The 21,447-nt window shown below is 35.2% G+C and overlaps 4 protein-coding genes across 6 annotated transcripts; 2 read left to right on the top strand and 2 right to left on the bottom strand.

The window, feature by feature from the left end:
- The first annotated feature begins 656 nt into the window (after positions 1-656).
- LOC108193891 (annexin D5) lies at positions 657-8,052 on the top strand. Of its 3 annotated transcripts, none has more exons than XM_017359760.2 (6): positions 657-902; positions 1,908-2,053; positions 2,204-2,428; positions 3,940-4,155; positions 4,245-4,334; positions 4,595-5,051. In XM_017359760.2, the coding sequence occupies exons 1-6, from the start codon at positions 827-829 to the stop codon at positions 4,799-4,801; spliced, it is 960 nt and encodes a 319-aa protein (XP_017215249.1). In that variant the 5' UTR covers positions 657-826; the 3' UTR covers positions 4,802-5,051. The 3 variants fall into 3 exon arrangements, with proteins under 3 accessions (XP_017215249.1, XP_063937409.1, XP_017216226.1); XM_064081339.1 differs by lacking the exon at positions 4,595-5,051 and adding an exon at positions 7,519-7,863 and having other exon boundaries at positions 716-902; XM_017360737.2 differs by lacking the exons at positions 657-902; positions 1,908-2,053; positions 2,204-2,428; ... (1 more) ...; positions 4,245-4,334; positions 4,595-5,051 and adding exons at positions 5,766-5,965; positions 6,238-6,383; positions 6,497-6,721; ... (1 more) ...; positions 7,306-7,395; positions 7,519-8,052.
- Positions 8,053-10,857: 2,805 nt separating this feature from the next.
- LOC108193979 (uncharacterized) lies at positions 10,858-11,865 on the bottom strand. Its single transcript, XM_017360846.2, has 3 exons — positions 11,726-11,865; positions 11,457-11,624; positions 10,858-11,291 (listed from the first exon to the last, which is right to left on the bottom strand). Exons 1-3 carry the CDS (start codon positions 11,765-11,767, stop codon positions 11,055-11,057), a joined length of 447 nt encoding a protein of 148 aa, XP_017216335.1. The 5' UTR covers positions 11,768-11,865; the 3' UTR covers positions 10,858-11,054.
- Positions 11,866-12,898: 1,033 nt separating this feature from the next.
- On the top strand, positions 12,899-14,831 carry LOC108194421 (putative clathrin assembly protein At1g25240). Its single transcript, XM_017361368.2, has one exon. It carries the CDS (start codon positions 13,339-13,341, stop codon positions 14,536-14,538), a length of 1,200 nt encoding a protein of 399 aa, XP_017216857.1. The 5' UTR covers positions 12,899-13,338; the 3' UTR covers positions 14,539-14,831.
- Positions 14,832-15,087: 256 nt separating this feature from the next.
- LOC108193526 (protein BASIC PENTACYSTEINE2) lies at positions 15,088-17,453 on the bottom strand. The gene is made up of 2 exons (XM_064081409.1): positions 17,310-17,453; positions 15,088-16,477 (listed from the first exon to the last, which is right to left on the bottom strand). The coding sequence occupies exon 2, from the start codon at positions 16,466-16,468 to the stop codon at positions 15,398-15,400; it is 1,071 nt and encodes a 356-aa protein (XP_063937479.1). The 5' UTR covers positions 16,469-16,477; positions 17,310-17,453; the 3' UTR covers positions 15,088-15,397.
- Between the last annotated feature and the right edge of the window lie 3,994 nt (positions 17,454-21,447).

Below are 21,447 nucleotides of genomic sequence, written 5' to 3'. Positions count from 1 at the left end.
GCTATTACTTATTAAAAATGGTGGACCCCTTACATATAAAAAAGTTCCACTAATCAAAACAAACTAAATACATCAAATTTAACGGTTCATGAGCACACACTAGTCAAATTTATAGACAAATTAACAAATTATTGGGACAAAATGTATGTAAAAAACTAAAATATCATACCGCGCTTTTAAAAAATAAGCAAATAAAGGTAGAGTTATTAAAATTGACCACTAAATTTATATTTAAAAAATATCTGAAAAGATATTGCATGGAATTTTTTCAGCATCCAAGTTTCAGACCAAATTCAAATTTACATTTCCAAACCCACCACCAAACGATGATTTCGAAGTTCAACACCTAGACGAAACTAAAGAAACAGTTGGTCCTAACCACAACCTAACCAGATATCGTTTGACCTGCAACAGAGACAAGTACGGGAAGTTGTAGTAATATACTAACGGTCTTTCTAATGTGTGCTCACAATAAGCACAAACTCTCATAGAAATGGTTTCATTTGATTGGTGGATTTGGTGTAAATGCAGAGAGGGTCATTAATATTTATTATCTATCCACTAATCAAAAACTACTATTCTCATGGGAGTTAGTGACTATTGTGTGCCCACGGGCACACCATAGAAAATTCGATATACTAATCGGTCCCACCACTGCCACTCCCACCAATTACTCAACACAGAATGTGATCCCCCTTAACGTAACGCGTCTTCCATTTAATAATTTACAAACTACTACTCCTCTTTACTTCTCTTCTTCTCTGGATAAACACTCTCAAAACACCCAACAAATAATATCTTCAAAAACAAGAAGAAGACAGTTAAGATGGCAACAGTTACGGTTCCCCCAGTGCTAACTTCCCCCCGTGATGATGCTATTCAACTCTACCGTGCTTTTAAGGGTACCCCTTTTCTCTTTTCTTCTCTGATCCATGTTTTGTATGTGTTTATGTTATGTGTGTGTTTTTGTGCAAGTAACTTAGCACATTAGTGTGTTTTACTCTTTAGTTCTTTCTTGGGTTTTGTTTATTTTAGTTGTTCTTGGTTCTTTGATCTTGTTTCTTTTTTTATTTTGGAAATTTTGAATGATGGTGTTTATGTGATCTTGTGTAGGCAAAGGAAGAACCCATGTTGGTCTTTTTTAGGTTTGAACTAGTAAAATTTAATTATGGTTAGAATTAATTGAACTGGAACTTGAAAAGTTGTCGAAATTGGGCTTTGTTGTTGGACAATCTGGTACTTATGGGACTAGTTTGAGGGCTTTTGCCTTGAAAATTCATTGCTTGGCAAAATTTGGATAAGATTTTGTAATGTATACCAAAGACAAAAAATTCCGCTATTTATAGTTTTTTGGCCTAGATTTGGTAATTGATAATTTTGACTGAAGATGCCAGTATTTTGGTAAATTTTGGCAAAGATGTCATGGATGTATAATGCTGCCTTACAATACCTCTGGATCCGGAAGTGGGATATGCGTTTTTGGCAACAGATGGTTATGCACTTAAAATGTGTACCATATGGGACTTCGAATTGTAAGTTTGTTCCTACATCTACCATAGAAATTGGGTGGTATGATGTGTCTGTGTGTGTGTGTGTTTTCATCCACCTGTTTCGAATTATTGTAGATTTGGATGGATGTCGTAATTTTGGCTGTTTTCGTATATATTGGTTTTATGGTAATTGGGATTTTTTTGTTATACGGGTCGAAGTGTTGAGTTTTCTTATTTTATTCGATAAGTATCATGTGTAACTAATGATACATTGATGGGTGTAGATAAACTTTAGTGATATTAGAATGATCCTAAAACATTATATTTACAATTTACTAATGATAAATCTATGGATAGTCACTAGAGGATTGTAATTCAAGATGTGCGAAATGGCTGATTGTCTGACTTGGTTCTTAGGATTCGGCTGCGATACTGCTGCAGTGGTTAATATACTGGCCCATCGTAATGCTTCACAGCGTGCTCTCATTCAACAAGAGTATAAAGCAATGTATTCTACGGACCTTAACAAGAAATTGTCTTCGGAGCTAAGTGGTGATGTGAAGGTACAACACCAGGCTTGATTATTTTTCTAGCACATTATCTAGCAGAATGTCTAATTTTGTTAATTGTTTCTTTTTGTGCTGTATTTTCTCCTATTATCATCTATATAAATTATATTTAAGTTTTACTAGTTTACTATTTGTTGATTTCAGAGAGCGGTTCTGCTTTGGATGTATGATCCAGCTGCCCGGGATGCCTATGTTGTGCATCAGGCTCTAGGTGGAGGTGGAAGCTCTACTGATCTTAAAGCTGTTACAGAAGTTTTATGTTCTAGAACTCCATCCCAGTTACAACATCTCAGACAGCTGTACTATGCAATGTTTACAACTTACCTAGAGCCAACTATAGAGCTCCAGGCGTTTGGTGATCACCAAAAGGTAACTGTTTCTTCTTCATACACATAAACATTTTAGACATGTACTGCACATTACTCGTCATTTTGTTGTATACCTAAACCTCCTGCTAGAATCTGATTTAGACTTGCGGAATCAAGGAAAATTTGATCGTTGTATATGGTATAAAGCTTGATAATTTCAGAACTGAAATAGCGTTGCATCTTAATAGTTTTTCAATGAACTGACTCTGTAATTGTAAAGTCAACTCATCTAATGAGAATTTACCTGGACATGAATAACCAAGATATAAGACGCAAATTTCTCGACTGCAAGTGGAAAATTTATAGAGTAGACCCTGCAATTTTTAAGACTATATGTACGGATTTTACCAATGCATGATATTTCCCATTAATCTCCCACATAATATTATGAAGTGCATTATTCATTATATTAATGGACAAGAATGACCTTTTTGTGATAGAAATTATATGTGGAATTAATAAGAGGGGAGTTTGTCAAGACTAATGGTTAAAGATGCTAATACTAGTCATTAAGTTACTGCTCCTACATAGAATGGTCAATGGAGTCTCTGCTATTTGTCGTATGTGCTCACAAGTCCATGGACAGGTTTGATATTTCACTGCTTTTTATCTGTTTTTTTAATGCTAATAAATGAAAAGGACAACTTCAAATGCCCAATAAGTAGAGCAATTTTATTGAACACAACTGGCACCTTATGCCTGTGGAGGCAGTCTTTCCGAACAAGGCAGGAAATGGAACTAAAGAGCTACCAAGTGGGTGTGTTGACTTGCTCTCAAGTCAGAGAGAGCTGTTATTGAACTGATGATAACTTTCATAAGAGTTAATAAAAAGGACATCAGCACTTGCTAAAAATTTATCTTAATAAAATTTGTTATCAAAATGTAACTGATCAGGTCAATTATCTTTTTATTCTAGTTTTGCCGGCCCAACAACTTGCTCCTGGTTTCTAAAGACCTACAAGATTATTGTCTGACTGCCTTTATTCTGCTCGCCAATGTTACCTGTAAATGCTTTGGGTGCTGGCAATTATATTCATTATTATCTGTAATTGTTTACTTGTACTTTTATCTGATTACACAAAGAGACTATTGCAAAGACTGATACTTCTGGCAAGTGACTTGTTTTTTATGGTAGAACAACGAGCTTGTGAAAACTTCTTTAACTCCCTCAATGTAGTGAGAAAACTTATATCTATAGTGTTCGTAATAATTTGGTAAGGGTTTCGGACAGAGTAGTAGGCTAAAATATGTAAAGTGTGCCTGCATACTTTATACGCTAGAGTGCAGGTACTTTACAATTGATTATAGATGGTTACAATTTACATCTAGAATCATAGTCGAAGCATTACATATAAGAAGAGTACATCCTGTAAGAGCATTGTTTATACTTGTCCGAGTATCCAGTCCTTTAAACTTGTCTCTAACTTGACACTGCAAATATGCAGTACTCATAAATTTATTTAAGATATCTTTTCTCTGAAAACAAGTTTGCTAATTTGATTATACTTGCAGTTGCTGCTTGCATATCTAACTACACCACGTCATGAAGGCCCAGAAGTTGATAGATCTATGGTAGAGCATGATGCCAAAGCTCTGTATAAAGCCGGGGAAAAGAAATTGGGAACTGATGAGAAGACCTTTATACGCATTTTCAGCGAGAGGAGTAGGGCACATCTTGCTGCTGTTAGTGCTACTTATCACAACATTTATGACAGGAAACTGGAAAAGGTGTACTTCCTCATGGAACTTTTTTTGTTGTGTATTGTCATGGCTTCAGTGTCCTCAAAAGTATTGCTTGACGTTTGAAAATATTGCAGGCCATAAAAAATGAAACGTCGGGGAACTTTGAGTATGGTCTTGTAACTATCTTGCGGTGTGCAGAGAATCCTGGGATGTACTTTGCCAAGGTACTGCTGCCATTGCTGTCCTTCATTATATGTTGACTTTTCCTCTTCACTACCAGTTATAAAATGAACTATTTTTGATCTTTTTGTTTTGAGGTTTTTTCTCTAATAGTACCTGGCCTGAGCTTATTAGATTCACATAGGATCAAACCCAGCTTGACTAAGTTGAACTCTTGTAGTTTTTTATATTCTTGTTGCTGCATCCAACTTGCTGCCAAGGGTGATTATGTACATACTAATCTTACAAATATTTACTTTTGTAGGTGCTGCGCAAGGCAATGAAAGGCCTCGGTACTGATGATTCAACTCTCATTAGAGTAATCGTAACAAGGGCCGAAATCGATATGCAGTATATCAAGACAGAGTACCACAAGAAATATGGGAAGACTCTAAATGATGCTGTTCACTCAGAGACATCAAGCCATTACAAGGCCTTTCTCCTTGCTCTCCTAGGCCCCACTCATCGCTGAAGGTGTCTTGTGAACCAAGTACATTTGCATATACAGAGTTGCAATTCTTAGTGCTTGCTTCTAGATTTGAAGTACTGTTATTAGTGAAAAGTCTACCTTTGTTTAGTGGTTTTAGTGTGTAGTGGTGATTGTCATGCACATTCAGATAAAAGTCATGTGCATTCAGATAAAATTGTGGGATTCTTAGCAGGTATATGTGTTGGATCGAATATTCAAGCATGCAGTGATGTTTATATATTTTTTCATGACAGTTGAACTCTGTTTACTACAAAGGTATTGGCTAAAATATATATTGTCTTAGTATTATAATTAATGATCTCACATCATGTTGTTGGTTAAAATTATAGGTCAAACATGGCTAAGATGTTGACTAAAAATATGGAAAACATCTAAGAATTTTAGAGTGGTGGAAATGTTCTTGTTAAAAATAAATAGGGTATTGTTTATATTTTCAAAATAAACTGTATAAAATATTTATAGTTTATATTTACAAGATCGATAGTATCTCACTTACCTACTCCATTTATTTTTCATATATAACATTTTGACTTTTAGCATGTATTTTTTAATGATTTGACCGAGTAATTAAAAATAATATTTTTGTTAAATTTTTCAAACAAAAATATATAATCAAATCTTAATTTACAAAATGTCAACAGAAAATAATAATTTTTATTATCGGGTCAATCTACCTAAAAATACGTTACAATAATCAGAACGTCATATAAAAAACAGAACAAATATTTGATCAATAAAATAAACATAATTATAAATTAATTCTTTTCTGAATTTTATAATGTATGTAACATTTTTGATAACCAGAGATATAATTTGAAATGATGGAATTAATTTGAGAGTTAAAAACGTGACGAAAAATAACTAGAAACGAAAAGTAGTTGGTCTTAACTACCGCCTAGCAGGACAACGTTTGACCTGTAACAGTGAGTTCGGAAATTGCAAGTCAATTACTCCACAAAGAATGTGATCCCTTCATTCAATCATTTAGTAGAAAGTAGTCCTCTTTGCTTCTCTTCTCTGGATAAGCACACACTCAAAAACCCAACAAATAATAATCTCTTGAAAAAAATATGGCAGCAAAGAGTGTACAAACAGTGCTAAGTTCCCCTCGTGATGATGCTATTCAACTCTACCGTGCTTTTAAGGGTACCCCTTTTCTCTTTTCTTCTTTGATCCATGTCTTTTATGTTAGTTGTTCTTGGTTCTTTGATCTTGTTTCTTGCTTTGTTTGATTTTTGTGTTATGGACTTATGGGGTTTATATGTGGTGTTTATTTGATCTTGTTTGCTTTAACTAATTGTGGGGTAATCCTCTGTTGTTTCGGGATACTGGGTTCGACTGTGGCTTGTCCCGAGAAGTCGGTGGAAGATTGTAACTTAAAATGTGCCTAATGGCTGATTGTCTGACTTGGTTCTTAGGATTCGGCGGCAATACTGCTGCAGTGGTTAATATACTGGCCCATCGTAATGCTTCACAGCGTGCCCTCATTCAACGAGAGTATAGAGCAATGTATTCAGAAGACCTCAACGAGAAATTGTCTTCGGAGCTAAGTGGTGATGTGAAGGTACAGCACTAGGCTTGGTTATTTTTCTAGCACATTATCCATTTTGTGCTGTATTATTTCCTGTTTTATGGAATTATATTAAGCATTACGAGGATACTAATTATTGATTTCAGAGAGCGGTTCTGCTTTGGATGTATGATCCAGCTGCCCGGGATGCCTATATTGTGTATCAGGCTCTAGGTGGAAGCGAAGGCTTTACTGATCTTACTGCTGTTACGGAAGTTATATGCTCTAGAACTCCATCGCAGTTGCAACATCTCAGACAGCTGTACTATGCAATGTTTTCAATTGAGCTTGAGCCAACTATAGAGCTCCAAGCATCTGGCGATCACCAAAAGGTTACTACTATCTCTTCATACGCATAAACATGTTAGACATGTATTGTAACATCCATAATCTCATAGTGCACATTCCTCGTCATTAAATTATGCTCTTACATAGGGTGGAGTCTGTGCTATATGTCACATCACGTATGTGCTCACAAGTCCATGGACAGGTTTGATATTACACTGCATATCTGTTTTTCTGATGCTAATAAATGAAAAGAAAAACTTCAAATGTTCAATAATAACTAGATCAACTGTTTAAATTAGTATGTTTACTAATTTAACTATGCTTGCAGTTGCTGCTTGCATATCTAATCACACCGCGCAATGAAGGAGTTGTTAGATCTATGGTTGAGCATGATGCTAAAGCTCTTTACGAAGCTGGGGAAAATAAACTGGGAACTGATGAGAAGACCTTCATACGTATTTTCAGCGAGAGGAGTAGGGCACATCTTGCTGCTGTTAGTGCTACTTATCACAACATTTATGACAGAAAACTGGAAAAGGTGAACTTTTTCATGAAACGTTGTCTGTTGTGTATTGTCATGGCTTCAGTGTCGTTGAAAATATTTGCTTACCGTTTGTGACAATTGCAGGCGATAGAAAATGAAACGTCGGGGAACTTTGGGTATGGTCTCTTAACTATTTTGCAGTGTGCAGAGAATCCTGGGATTTACTTTGCTAAGGTACTGCTTTATTGCTGCCCTTATGTTGATTTTTTCTCATTTCTACCATAAGATAAATTATTTTTGTTCCTTTTGTTTTGAGGTTTTTTTACATACTAATCTTACAAATATTTACTTCTGTAGGTGCTGCGCAAGGCAATGAAGGGCCTCGGTACTGATGAATCAACTCTCACCAGAGTAATCGTAACAAGAGCTGAAATCGACATGCAGTATATCAAGGCAGAGTACCACAAGAACTATGGGAAGCCTCTAAATGTTGCTGTTTACTCGGAGACATCAAGCCATTACAGGGCCTTTCTCCTTGCGCTCCTAGGCCTCACCCATCGATGAAGGTGTTTCGTGAACTATTACAGTTGGATGTACAGATTTGTTGCAATTGTTACTGCTGGCTTCTGGATTTGAGGTACTGTAATTCAAGAAAACCTACGTTTTTATAGTAGTTTTAATGTTTAGTGGTTGATATTAGTGCATTCAGATAAAAATGCTGGATGTAACTTGTGAGCCTAATAGCCTGTATGTATGTTGGATTGGATATGCAGGCATGCACTGATGTTTTATATTTCATTTTCATGTTCAACAGTTGAACTCTGTTGCTCACTTGTACAAAACTTAGTACTAGTATAATAGTATTCATGTCGGCAGATGTTATAATCATTATCCCACGAGAACTAACAAGAAGTTTTCGGATCTCCTGGTGTTTATGTGGTCATTGTCTCCAAATATAATAATTATTATATGCACAAAAATTTTCATTAATAAAAATCTTCTACCTTAATAAAAATTAGTTCACATATCAGAAAGACGCAAAAGTTTTTAAGGGAGAAGTACAGGGATGTAAAAAAAAGTTGAATACAATGTTAAAGATGAACTTAGATGCAATTTATAGGACAGTAAAATATTCCGATCTGACGGATAATCGATTCGAAATTTGAAATTTTTGATCTATCAATCATAATTTTTTTGAATTTGAATTTAATTTTTAAACCCAAAAATTTTTGAAATTGGATTTGAATATTAGGTATACCGAACCCGATCCGAAATCTGATCCGAACCCCCGAATCCGAAATTTAAAAAACCCCGAATACACACACATAGATGTGTGTGTGTGTGTGATATTTTGTTTATTATACATTATAATGTATTATAATTTATTCATTATTCAATAAATTCAAATTTTCATATTTCGATTTCGGGTTTTGGGTTTTGAATTTCGAGTATATCCGTATCCAATATAGAAAGAATTCAAATTTTCGGGTATATCCAGATCTAATCCAAAATCTATCATATCGCAATCGAATTTTCATTTCTGGATATTTTCGACGTTCGGATCAAGTTTAGATATAGATAAAAATTCGCGTTTGGATTTCTTCTTAATATCCTAAATCTTAATTTAAGATATCTGATATTGTTGAACTTACTTTTCCCTCATTAGAGCAAATCCAACCCACAAAATCTTTGACCGAAAGTCTACACGTGGCATGCTAAAAATAATTTTATAGATAATATACAAAAACAGTACGATGCTTTTATGTAATTGTAATTGACATCTTCATATTTGTCGAATATCCAAAATTTTGTAGTGATCATCGTAGTCAGGTCAAAATTTGTGATAGTTCCATATTCATAGATATGTAAAAAAAAATATTTGTAAATTATAACATACGAAGTTACACATAAGTAGACGTGGTAATCGTGTCGTGTTGTCTACTTTCATGTTATGTATTTTCCTGTACATTTCGTATACTTGAAGATGAAAATCATATATGATCCATCCCTATCAGATTCGTGTTCCTCATTTCAAACCCTTTCGTACTTTTCTTTTAATTTTTGTGTACATTTAATATTAATATAATAATAAAATTTAATCAAAATATATTTAAAAAACACATTTTTTATGTATTATATAATGAAAATATATTAAATTTGTATATTTGTAAACAATTGTGTGCAAATTGTACATGTATATATATATATTATATATATAAATACATATAGTTTTACATGAACATATACTTATTTAAAAAATATATTTATATCGTGTATATAAATTAAAAACCCGAACCCGACACTAAATTTAACATGTATTCTCGTGTTCGTCTATTTTCGTGTTCATGTATCGAATACCATAGACCAAATCTCAATTTCTCGTGTCGTGTTTGTGTAGTATTTTCGTGTCGTGTATCAAATTGTCCGGGGTACGTATTAGTCATGACAATTGACAACTTGGATGTGTTTGGGAAGAAGCAAAGCTGTCATCAGTTTGTCTCTAGGTTGTTCTGCTAGCTGCATATATTTACCTCTCCAATTCTGTATCTACAAAGGTTACAACCATAGAAGTTGCAGTAGTTTAAACAACACAAATGGATGTAATAACATTCGGCGTTATCATCGGAATCATAGTCCTCTTCTTCGTGATTGTATGTTTTGTTACTATTGAAGGCACCTGTAAATCTCGCTCATCTTCCTAGTCCTGATCCAAACACGCCCTTATTACAGAACTGGAAGTTAAAGTTGTTGCTACATCTACTTATGTAGCTGCAACCAAGAATTGCTTTTAAGGAAAGGGGTTACTCTGATTTGCAGCTGATGGGTTTGGTAATCTTGTATTTTAGTAGTTCTTTTCTGTTGTCTTAGTTAATTGGTTTATTAATAAGTTTGTAATTGTAATTCTTGACAGTGTTGACAGTTCTTGTTTGGATGTAAACTTTGTAATTAGAATGGACATTTACTTGTTCAAATTATCCGTGACTCGATTTTGTTCATTTTTGAGTCGACGGAATAGGTCATGCGATTTTTATTTTTTTTGACGAATATGGCTTTTACAATTTGAGTATTTGTGATAGTCAGAATTGAACCCATGACTTGGGTCAACAGAAGATAAACACTTGAGTTATCCAATCGTGCTCGATCTTGCGATTTTCTTAAGTTATTGGTGAATGAAAAAGTCAAAAAAGGAGTAGAGTGAAGTTGAGGCATTAAGATGATGTGTTTGGTATCTGAAAAGAGAGTAGCCCAGGAATCTGGATTGTGTATTCCAGTACTCAATCATCAATCTATGGTTGTGTTGAAAGCAATTAAAGCTCACTTTATCTTGCTTCGTGTACACGGCTTGGCTCTTGGCTCTTTGTACAAGCCTGACAATCTTCAGGTCTTGCAAAAGCTGCCCTCTTTGCCTTTTAATGATTTTCACCTGCTATTTCTTCCCTTGATTTCGCATCGGAATGCGGGCTTAGATTCAGGTACATATGTTAGGATTAATCGGGAAAGTATCTGTTTAGGGAAGCAGACTCATAATTAATTCACCACCCTATATGATCCTGTAAAAAAAGAAACTATAGTTCGGCTTAGAACTGGTGCACAAGACTCTCGCATTATTTTCAGGCATTGCGGAAAGTCTTTATGAACTGAAGAGTTAACATATCAGATGATAGGCTAATAATGCATTCATAGAAACTCAGGAGGTCCGGATAACATAAGTGGAGCATAATTTGATGATAATATACAAATAATTATGAAGCTGACAATAAGAGTTGCATAGTACTTATAGTGGAAATGCAAGGATTGTTTGATATTGAGGCAGCTAGCTAGATGATAGAAAATTTAGCCAAGTAACCTGGTTAAATGTTGAAAACTACCAATGCGCGTTAAATAGTGGAGAATCAAGCTTTATCGACCTGCTGAAGCACATCGAAGAATGTAAGGTCCCGTGGTGGCATTCTCAGAAAAGGGCTGCTGCTATAATCTTCGAAACTGGTTTGTGTATGGTGCCTCTTGCGCAATGTTCTCTGAGCAGGCGCCTCTGTTGCAGGCACAATGACCCTTTGCTCTTGCCGTGATTGCTGCTCTGCTCTCTTTTGTAAGTTCTCTAAAATTTGTTCATCTGGCTTGCTTCCATTCTGTTCATGTTTAGTAGATATATAAATGTTAATGACTTCTGATCTGAGGACCAGAATTAAGGAACTGATATAAGGACATATTGCTCACTTGCATTCTTTTTCAGTGTTATTTTCTTTTAACACAAATAAAACTACATATTGCTAGAAATTAACACAAACACTTACATTCAGTACTGCAGAATTAAGCACGGGACACTTCACAGGTTGATCCTCGTCTAACGGCTCAACAGGGTGCTCAATTGGCCCGAACTCAGAATCATGATTTCCAGTCTCATTTTCGCTCATCACAACCACGCCATCATCTCTAAACGGAGTAATCCTCTTGCTCTTCTCCTACAATAAACACGCGCACACACACAAAAATCATATTGTAAAACTTTAATCCACGAAAACCCCACAAGATTATATGATATGTAATAAGCAATAGTACTTACTAAATCATCCTCACATGCAAAACCCATGTAGAGAAATGCCATAAGATTATGACACCAAGATTTACAGAGAAAAGCAGGGGGGGGTAGTTGTGTTCAGAGGGGAAAGATTGCAGATGTATAATAATTACCTGAAGCAGAAATACTGAGATTGGAGCAGTGTAGTGGGGTCACTTCAACAATGAAAAAAAGATGGGATAGATTCTCACAAATAAAATCTCAATCTCCTCTACCAAACCTTTTTCTTTCTCTTTGGGTCCTTGTGTCTGTCTGAGGGAGAGAAAGAATGACACTTGTCTTCTCCTTTTCGCCTTTTATTTTAGCTTTAAAAACACTATGCTTCCGTTTAGTTTGAAAAAAAATACCAGGCCAAGCTACCACTTTTGGTGTAAAAAAATTGCTAAAATTACTAAAAATTTGATGAAATGCAAATCACAATTCACATATGATATGCTTGTTGAGGTTGCGCGGCTGCAGACCTGCAGTAACATAAGCAGTGCCACAAATAGATAGTTCACGGCTAATCGTGTTTACACAGCTTTTAATCTACATTTTTACGTTTTGAGTAATAATAATAATGTTTTCGTATGAATGCATGAATCTGTGATATATATTCAGTTCGTTACCGTATTTTTTTGTTCTTTCCAATGATAACAGGCTAACGGTGGATTCGGGCGAGACAAACAGAAAGTTGCATTGTAGCTTAACTATGAAGCATAGATAAACAGGCAAGAGTATAAGATGGCCCTTTTTATGATACAAATGATTACTGGATATGAGCATTTGGTAGACACCAAAATCACAATTTTGGATGAAAGCAGAGAAAGAGGATCCACTGAGTCAGAAGTGTGCAGCTGGAGGAGTTGCCCAAGAAGAAAAGGGGAGTAAAGAGCGGAAAGGTGAAGACTCTAGCCTCTCTTTACTCACCTAGCCTTCATTTTTTCTTTAGTGTAACGTTCACTTGATTATCTCAATTAGACTGGACCTGTCATAAAATATTAGTACACTGTATGTTGATTGTTCCTGCGATAGCGTACGCCCCGCTCGTGGAACATACAGTTTGAAGAGAATAAAATGTACGCAGATTTTACCTCCACTTGTGTGGAGAGTAGAGACGTTTTATTCTTAATTCGTAAACAAGTTGATGTTCATGACTCGGTACTCGAAATACCATGATCCAGCAAGATTTTCCAAGGTTTTACATGTGTGAGGGAGATACCCACAGACAATAAACAAAAGATTTCGAAGATTAATCGGACTAAATCGGTGAAGACACAGAACAACAAGGATTAATCGGAGATTAATTGGATGATTAATTAAATAATTGGAGATCTGATCAGTTTGGTGAGTTACGAAACATGGATTAATCGGTGATGGATCGCGATTAATCACCGACTTTTAGAACGGAGAGATTATCAGGTTATATATGGTTATTGTTTGGAAAATATATCAATTAGTTAACAAAATATAGGGACAAATGACAGATAATATAGCAAGAAATGAATGGTTTAAAACAAGAGAAACATGCGGAGCACAAGAAAATAAAAAGGAAGTGAGCCAAGAAGGAGACTCAGAATTGAGAAAGATTGGTTTGATGCCTAGCTAGTGGTGACAGAATGAAGCTTTCGAAAAGGGCTTCCGGGATGTTCAAGGATCAATATAGCCTCTGGCTAACCACATTGAGCCGAAAGACTGAACACCGGAACCCTGAAATCGAAGCTGCTGTCATCAAAGCCACCAATCATGATGAATTCTCCGTCGACTACAGGGATTTGGAGCGTGTTTTCGCGTATGTACGTGTCTCCCATGCCAACATCAAGCCTCTCGTATGGGCTATTACCGCGCGAATGGAGAAAACTCAGAGTTGGGTGGTTGCATTGAAAGGCCTAATGCTCATGCATGGCATTTTCTGCTGTAAAGTTCCTGCAGTTCAGCGCATTGGACGATTGCCTTTCGATTTCTCCACCTTCAAAGACCGAAACTCGCGTAATAATGAAGTAATCTGGGGTTATAATGAATTCATAAGGGCGTATTACTCATTTCTTGATCAGAAATCTCACTTTATTTTCCTGCATGCACAAGAAAAACGAAGATCAATGAAGCTCCCGAAGATTGGAGAGAACCGAAAGCCTATTCCTTCATCTAATGCCACGACGTTGATGCAAGATCTTGTTTCGTTAAAATCAATGCAAGGCTTACTTGAATCGTTGTTACAGACCAGACCAGAGACATACTCTCTGCATTTTCCGAAGAAGGTATCTCCATTGATTCTTGAAGCCTTGGACTGCATTGTGATTGAGATTTTCGACATTTACAGCCGAATACGCAGAGCTACTTCCATGGTCCTCACCAAAATCTATGAATCTGCTGGGACAGCTGAGGTGACATTGGCTTTAAAAATCATGAGAACAGCTGAGTCACAACAAGAACAGCTCTCTTCCTATTTCAATTTTTGTAAAAGTATGGGAGTGCTCAATTTTAAGAATAGCCCAACACTGAAACCAGTCTCTGAAGATATTAGAAAGCTGGAACATATGTTAGCCAAATTTGATCTTGATCAAAAAATGAGCATGTCACTGGTTGTAGCTGATCAGGAAAACGATCGGGTAACGAGTGAATGGCAAGTGTTTGATGATTCGGAAGATATCACGAGGAGTCATTTGAAGACGATAATAACGAGTGAATGGCAAGTGTTTGACGATGATTATTCATCGACAAATCCTTTTCTATCATCAGGGCAGGCTTTCCTGGCATTAGAGCCTCCTCAATCAAGAAAAGTTGCAGATGAGCTTCCAGATTTGATTAGTTTTGATTAGGTAAGGGGACATGTACTCTGAGAATCTCTGTAATCGGCAAAGCATCACTCGTGCAATACAAGAATGGAACCGATGAAATTTTACGGCAAGTTTTCCGATTAGCCGAGGGGTAATTGTCTAGGATTGTTTTTTGCCGTAAGCAGGCTTCATTTTTGTAGTGTACATATAAAAACACAAAAGCTTGTAATGTGCAAATATTAGTGCAAAATTTGCAGAGATGGATGAATATCATTATCCAAGAACAACACCGCAACTAGTCCAAAGTTTTTCAGGGAAACAATCATGAATTTCGACATACCAGTACAAAGTTTTTCAGGGAAAACATTCATAAATTTCATCATACAACACTACAACCATCCACCCCAAAATAATTGCAGCAATCTTTCTAAAGAACGCAACAAAGGAAGGGGTGACAGAAGACCAGGTTTGTATTTCTGGTCATTGCTGTTCTTCATCCAATAACACAACCAAATACCATGATTTAATGGCGAGAAATATTATATAACCATTCCAGGAAGAATATGGAGCAATATTATCGCATTCCAAGTATAAAACACAAGCAAATGTTCTGTAAACCAGAGCATATATTATCCGTTCACTCTGAAGTAATTCTTCAGGCATTCAAAAATTTGTTCCATATTAACTACTTGGAAAAATAAGACAAATTTAGAAAAGTAATAAAGAAACTGAACAACAATCCTACGATCCTTTGGCAAGAAATTGCCTTTTTGACATAAACTTAAAGTAAAGAAAGATTCTCAATTAAATAAGACATCTGAAGTTTAGGGATAAACTACGACCTTCTAACTTGGCAGGACCAGATGTGTGATGACAGTCCAATACCATTGACACTGATAATCTACCTGATGGTAACAAACTTGTTGGTACCATGCCTTGCCCAGTGATACCTCAGATCGATTGCATTAGCAAAACTGTAATTATCAGCGGCCAGTTTCTCCAGCACCTTCTTGAAGGCACCCTGACTCATCTTCCGGCCGGCAATTCTAGCTCCCCGTCTTTTCGTGCTCATTGGCAAAGGATACATAGATATTGTTGTGGTGCAACAAGCAGATTGCCAGCCACCACAGCCCCATCGATAGCATTGTTGAGGAGTACCAGTACACGTGCAAACTGGTATAGGAATACTAGAAAAGTCCAGGTCCATGCCATTTATGACCACATTCATACTCTTCTTTGCAGGCTTCACACGATGTCCAGTGGAACTGCCATTTTCCTTTGGAATACTAGGGCTTTTTCTTGGCTTCCTTGGTTTAGAAGCAGCAGCACTTTGCCTTTTCTTCACAGGTTCACCTATTTCTTTCTTCACATCTACATCTTCCATGCCAATTTTGGGGGATTCCGACTGCTGCTGGTGCTGCAACATATGCATTGAGTGAGCAGGGGGGTGCTCATGAAATCCTGCAAAACTAGGATTCGCTGAAACCATTTGCTGAACAAATCTATCCCTATGCACCCAACTGTCGCTCACAGGTTCCATGTTCACATCTGTCCTTTTCTTCTTTTTCACCGGGGAACCACCTTCTTGCTTCACATGCATATCTTCCAAGCATACCCTTGCATCCTTAGGAGATTCAGAGTGCTCCTGTTGCTGCAACATATTCATCGAGTGAGCACCGGGATGCTCATGAAATGCCGCTAAACCAGAATTTGCAGATATCATCTGCACATATCTATCCCTGGGATGTGCCCAATTATTAACCCCGGGATCCATGTGAGCAGTAGATTTAGAAAGCGAAGGGTGAAATGCACCCCCATTATGGTTCAGCAAAACAGAACTTTCGCGCCCGAGAAAAGGGTTCTGAACATGCCTTTCAAGTGACGGAAACAGGTGCAAATTAAGATTTCCCGGTTTATTGTAATGCTGTCCATACATATTCCAGTTACGCAAATTCAATCCCCCATCATCCATCCTATCAATCTGTAGATCACAAGTTCAAAACACAAAAAGCATTAAATCTAATTTTTTAGCCTAGATGCAAAGACTTATCCCCACCCCTTCCGGTGGCAGAACCATAATTTTAAACGATCCGGGACCAAATTCATATTCTTTCCCAAAACAAGTTTGGCATTATCAATTTTTACTTCAGTCATATCCCTCCATTGTACTTAAAAGGAACTATGTTATCTACACAAACAGAAAATATATATTCATTTAATTCTTCCATTCTATTAGGTTATCTTGTGTCATTGAATATCATTATCAAGATACATATACTCTTTAGCTAAACCATAACAGATCTGTTTGCATTTCCATTTCCAAATCTCAAACAAATAACTGCATCTCCAAAGATCCATTATCACAAATGCTCAAAAGGCCCAAATAACCCTAAATTGATAAACATCATTTAATGCTATAACTCCAAATTGCAGCATTATATAAGGTCAATTCTTGAAAAAGATCCCAACTTTAGGTCACAAATCTAGATCTCAAATGGCAAATCAGATCAATTAACAATCTTTACACCAATTGCTCAGAGCCCATCAAATCAAAATGTAAATATTTTACATGAAAGCATCAGATCTAGTGATATCTAACCCAGATTCAATGTCCACAGATAATGCACAAAAAGAACCAGATATAGAAATAAGAGTGAGCTAATTGCTGTATATTTGTATGTAAAGATTACAGTGACGGAATGACTTGAGGCCCGTACAAGCAAATAAATATTGTGGATAATTTTATTTATATGAGAGAGAGAGAGAGAGAGATTTTTAAGAAGGAAAGCGAGAGAGAGAGAGAGAGAACTTACTTGTGGTGGGTAAACACTTCTTTAGGATTTTGTCCTTCTGGAGACACAGGAGAGAGGAGAGAGAGAACGGAAAAAGAAAGAGAGAGAGATATGTGAGAGAGAAGGGTTTACATAATGTTTGTGATGGAATGTTTAGTATCCATCAATATCATATACATTCATTTTCACATGTAAGTATATAACATAAATAAATAAATAAATAAAATTATAAACATAGGACAATGTCAAACAGACTCACAGTAACTTGTTCAATTTAAGGAATAAAATAGGAAATATGCGACTATTACTTATAAAATTTATCCAGAAATTAGTAATACGCTGGTTCATCAAGATTATTTTTTTGACAATCTTTTTTTTGAAGCAATTTTTTTGACAATCTTAAAAAATTAATCGAACAAATATTAATTAAATAAACATTGCAGGTTCCAAGCTAAAATTTTGTTAATAATAATAACAATTATATCTTTTACGATAAAAATTCGGAGTTGGAGGTGCCCACCTACCATTAGCAGTATCTATAGTCTGACCAAACCGATTAAACAGACTCAACCCGCCCCTATTTTTAGCCGACCCAACCCAATATTATTAACCAAATTTTAAATGGGTTAACCATGAAAAAACTCGAATTATATGGGTTGAGGTAAGGTTTTGATAATTTTAACCAATTCCAATCCGACATATATTATTCACCAATGAGCCATACTATTAGTTTATTAATTGATTTAAAAGTTAAGATTTTTTTGATATTAATATGTACAAACTGAAATTATGAATTACCATAACTAATATAATAATGATGTTCTATTTATGTGTAATGTAATTTAATTTTATAGATTGTAGTGTATTATGATGTGCATATGTGATGATCAATTATAATCGCATATTAGATTAAATTGCACGTGATTTTGATTCCCTGACTCCTAAATTAATATATCATTGACCAACAAATACAATTATATGTTACACTAAATTTTATTTTATAACCGATCAAATCGATCAAACTGAACCAACCCAATCCGACTGTAATAAAATTTACAAAGAATCAAATTTTATAAAACCGATCTAATTGGATTGGTTTACTAATTTGCTTACAACACGCTCCACCCGACCATGAGCACCCTTACAAGGGCTTACTTCAGTAAAAACCAACTTAAAAAAAAATAATTGGAAACTAGGCCTAAGTATCTGAATGAAAGTAGTCCAGGCCCAACATATTATATGACCCAAATACATACACAATTTACATATGTACATTACATCATCATCATCCTTGCAATTTTCATCTTTTCCGATTGACATGTGCATGTCATGTTACAACACACCAGCTTAAATACATGTCTTAGTTTCGCGTTTTTAATTCGTAATTTCACAGGTCAGTGGACAACTTTTTTTAAACTCTAACTTCACCACATTTTTCTTCGTCTTTTAATATCATATGTGTTATATTTCGATGACTTCGAAATTAGTCACAAACTTATTTACATTTGATACCGATCAAAATTCAATAACTAATTTATATTAAATAAATCACAACTTTTTTATTATAAAAATCACTGGTGTGTATGATAAGAATCACTAAAATCACTCTGTCAAATAAATTTATATGAAGGCCACCGAAAAATGGAAGTCATCGGAATATACGATATATGATATAGAAATTGATCGCTGAAAGTGAAAAAAAAGGTGGTGAACTTAGATTTGAAAAAAAGTTCGTCAATTAACGTAAAATTAAATTAAAAACGAAGGGAATTAGATGAGATTGTGCATGAGAGAATGTACTTTAATTGTGTGTGGTGTCTCTAATAAGACCATTAGATCAGATTAAATTTACAGCTTAGATTAGTTTCTAATTTCTATTCTGATATTTGTTTCTGATCATATAAATATACTCTATATGGCAAAGACATGTACACTGCCTGGGATACTAAGCAACAGCTTCGCCTTTACAAAGAACACCTATGTAAAGCAATATACTTTCCATCCGGTCATTTGACCGCATTATTGACACTCATTTCATTCTTGGCACACGAAGTTCGAGTTGCATGTCTTACAAGGCTACACAAACTGGCTTGCTATAGTTTACTCCCTCCGTCCCATTTTAACTCCTTTTGACTTTTTTACACGTATTTTAAGATGTTAAAAAAATCACATCTAAACATAATAATTTTTTATAAAATTTATATCAAATAAAAGTTTAGAACCTAAACTTTTATTTGATATAAGAATTGAATTATTTTATTGAGTGTAGATATTGTTTTTTTACATCTTAATATACGTGCTAGAAAGTCAAACATCAGTTAAAATGGGACAGAGGGAGTAACATATACTACTATAAATCTATAATTGGTCTTTCTAACGTGTGCCCAAGGGCACACAATAATCACTAAATTCTATAAAAATGGTCTATTCTGATTGGTGGAGTTGATGTGAATGCAGGGGGAGCCATTATCATTTATTATTCATCCACCCATCAAAAGGAGCTATTTTTATTGGAGTTAGGGATTATTGTGTGCCCTTGGGCACACCATAGAAAATCTCATCTATAATCTATCATGGGAATTTATAGAAAGTGATTCAAAGTCAAGATTTAGTTTAGAGTTTTGACATAGTAGCGTAAGTTCATAAACTTCATCCGAATAGCAATAAAGAGAATCCAACCTATTTACAAATTTACCAACACAAGCAAGTTAAATATCTTTCTCGTAATTAAATTTCTAAATAAGAAATTTTAACACAAATTAACTGAAAACTTTTAAAAGAAGCATTCATCATGTCATATTCCTTCCATAAGTCTAGTGATTTCACTTCCAATACATCCATATTAGGCTTCACTTCTAATGCATCAATATCAGGCTTCAGAAGAAACAGCAAAACAATAGACATGCAAACTATGAATTATAATATATATATATATATATATATATATATATATATATATATATATATATATATATATATATATATATATATATATATATATATATATATAGTTCAGTCAAAATTTGGTCAATTTGATTGTTGAAAGTCAAAACTGCACAACTAAAAAGGGATGGAGGGAGTACTAAACAAATTTCGCATATATGAGCAGGGGCGGATCTAGCACACAAAAATTAGGGGGACACGAAGCAAATTTTCGGAAAACACCTGTATATTTTTAAATTTTTTGGGGGCACTTTTATAATTTTGCAAAATTTAGAATGGTAAAAAAATGCAAATTTTTTTTTTAAGGGAGCACGTGTACCCGCGTGCCTCTTACTAGATCCGCCCCTACATACGAGGACAAAGGAGAATACATGCCCTCTGCTATATCTGTGATGTCTAATTAACTTTTTTAATCCACAGTTATATCTAAGAGTCTGATTAGAATGGGTTTTATATTAATCGGCACTACTTGCAAACTACAGTTAAATAAAAATTTCGATTCCTAACAATTCTGTACCAATTATATAATGTTATATAAAAATTAAGTTGGAGGATATTACATGACCATTTCTTTTGTGAAAGACTTACAAAACCTTTCTCTGTTGCTACGTACTTATGTAATGATATAACAACCACATTCCATTTCTTTCTTAGGACCTGCAGGTTTGGTGGTAAATGGCTAGGTATTTCAACAAAACAACTCGGCATAAACTATGAGGGTGTTCTTCAGTTTCTTGATCAAAATATACCGATTCTACAAATTATTGGTGAGGAGTGTAAAAGAATCTTGTGAAGTGTGTAAAAAGAATTTGTCAAACACCACGTTAGCTACTTATGAGCTTAAAGGTTACAAATTATAGCACATCCCCATATATTCTACGTGTTTTAGGGTGGCTGATCTAAATTTGAACAGCCATGTGTTTCGTGGTATGCCACACTACAAGCGAAATGACAGCCATCGTGTATGTTTGTAGAGTTAGATAATCAATATGAGAGATGTGAAAGTGCCCATTCTAAAACTTTCCAAATTTAATAATTCTCACGAAAATAAGAGGGTCTATTTGTCCCCGGCGACAAACCCAAACGATTTGTAACAGATGAAGGTTGGCAAGTAGAATAGCATGTTTGTGAGTTCGTCTCTCCATACATTTACTTGATGTATTTCAATTTGTTATGTCATTTTACTATTTGTTTTCTGGCGTCTCTCACAAAATTT

The sequence above is a fragment of the Daucus carota genome, chromosome 7 (genome assembly GCF_001625215.2).
Source record: "Daucus carota subsp. sativus chromosome 7, DH1 v3.0, whole genome shotgun sequence".
In the NCBI taxonomy this organism is placed as follows: Eukaryota; Viridiplantae; Streptophyta; class Magnoliopsida; order Apiales; family Apiaceae; genus Daucus; species Daucus carota.
This window is presented reverse-complemented; position numbering and strand designations above follow the sequence as displayed.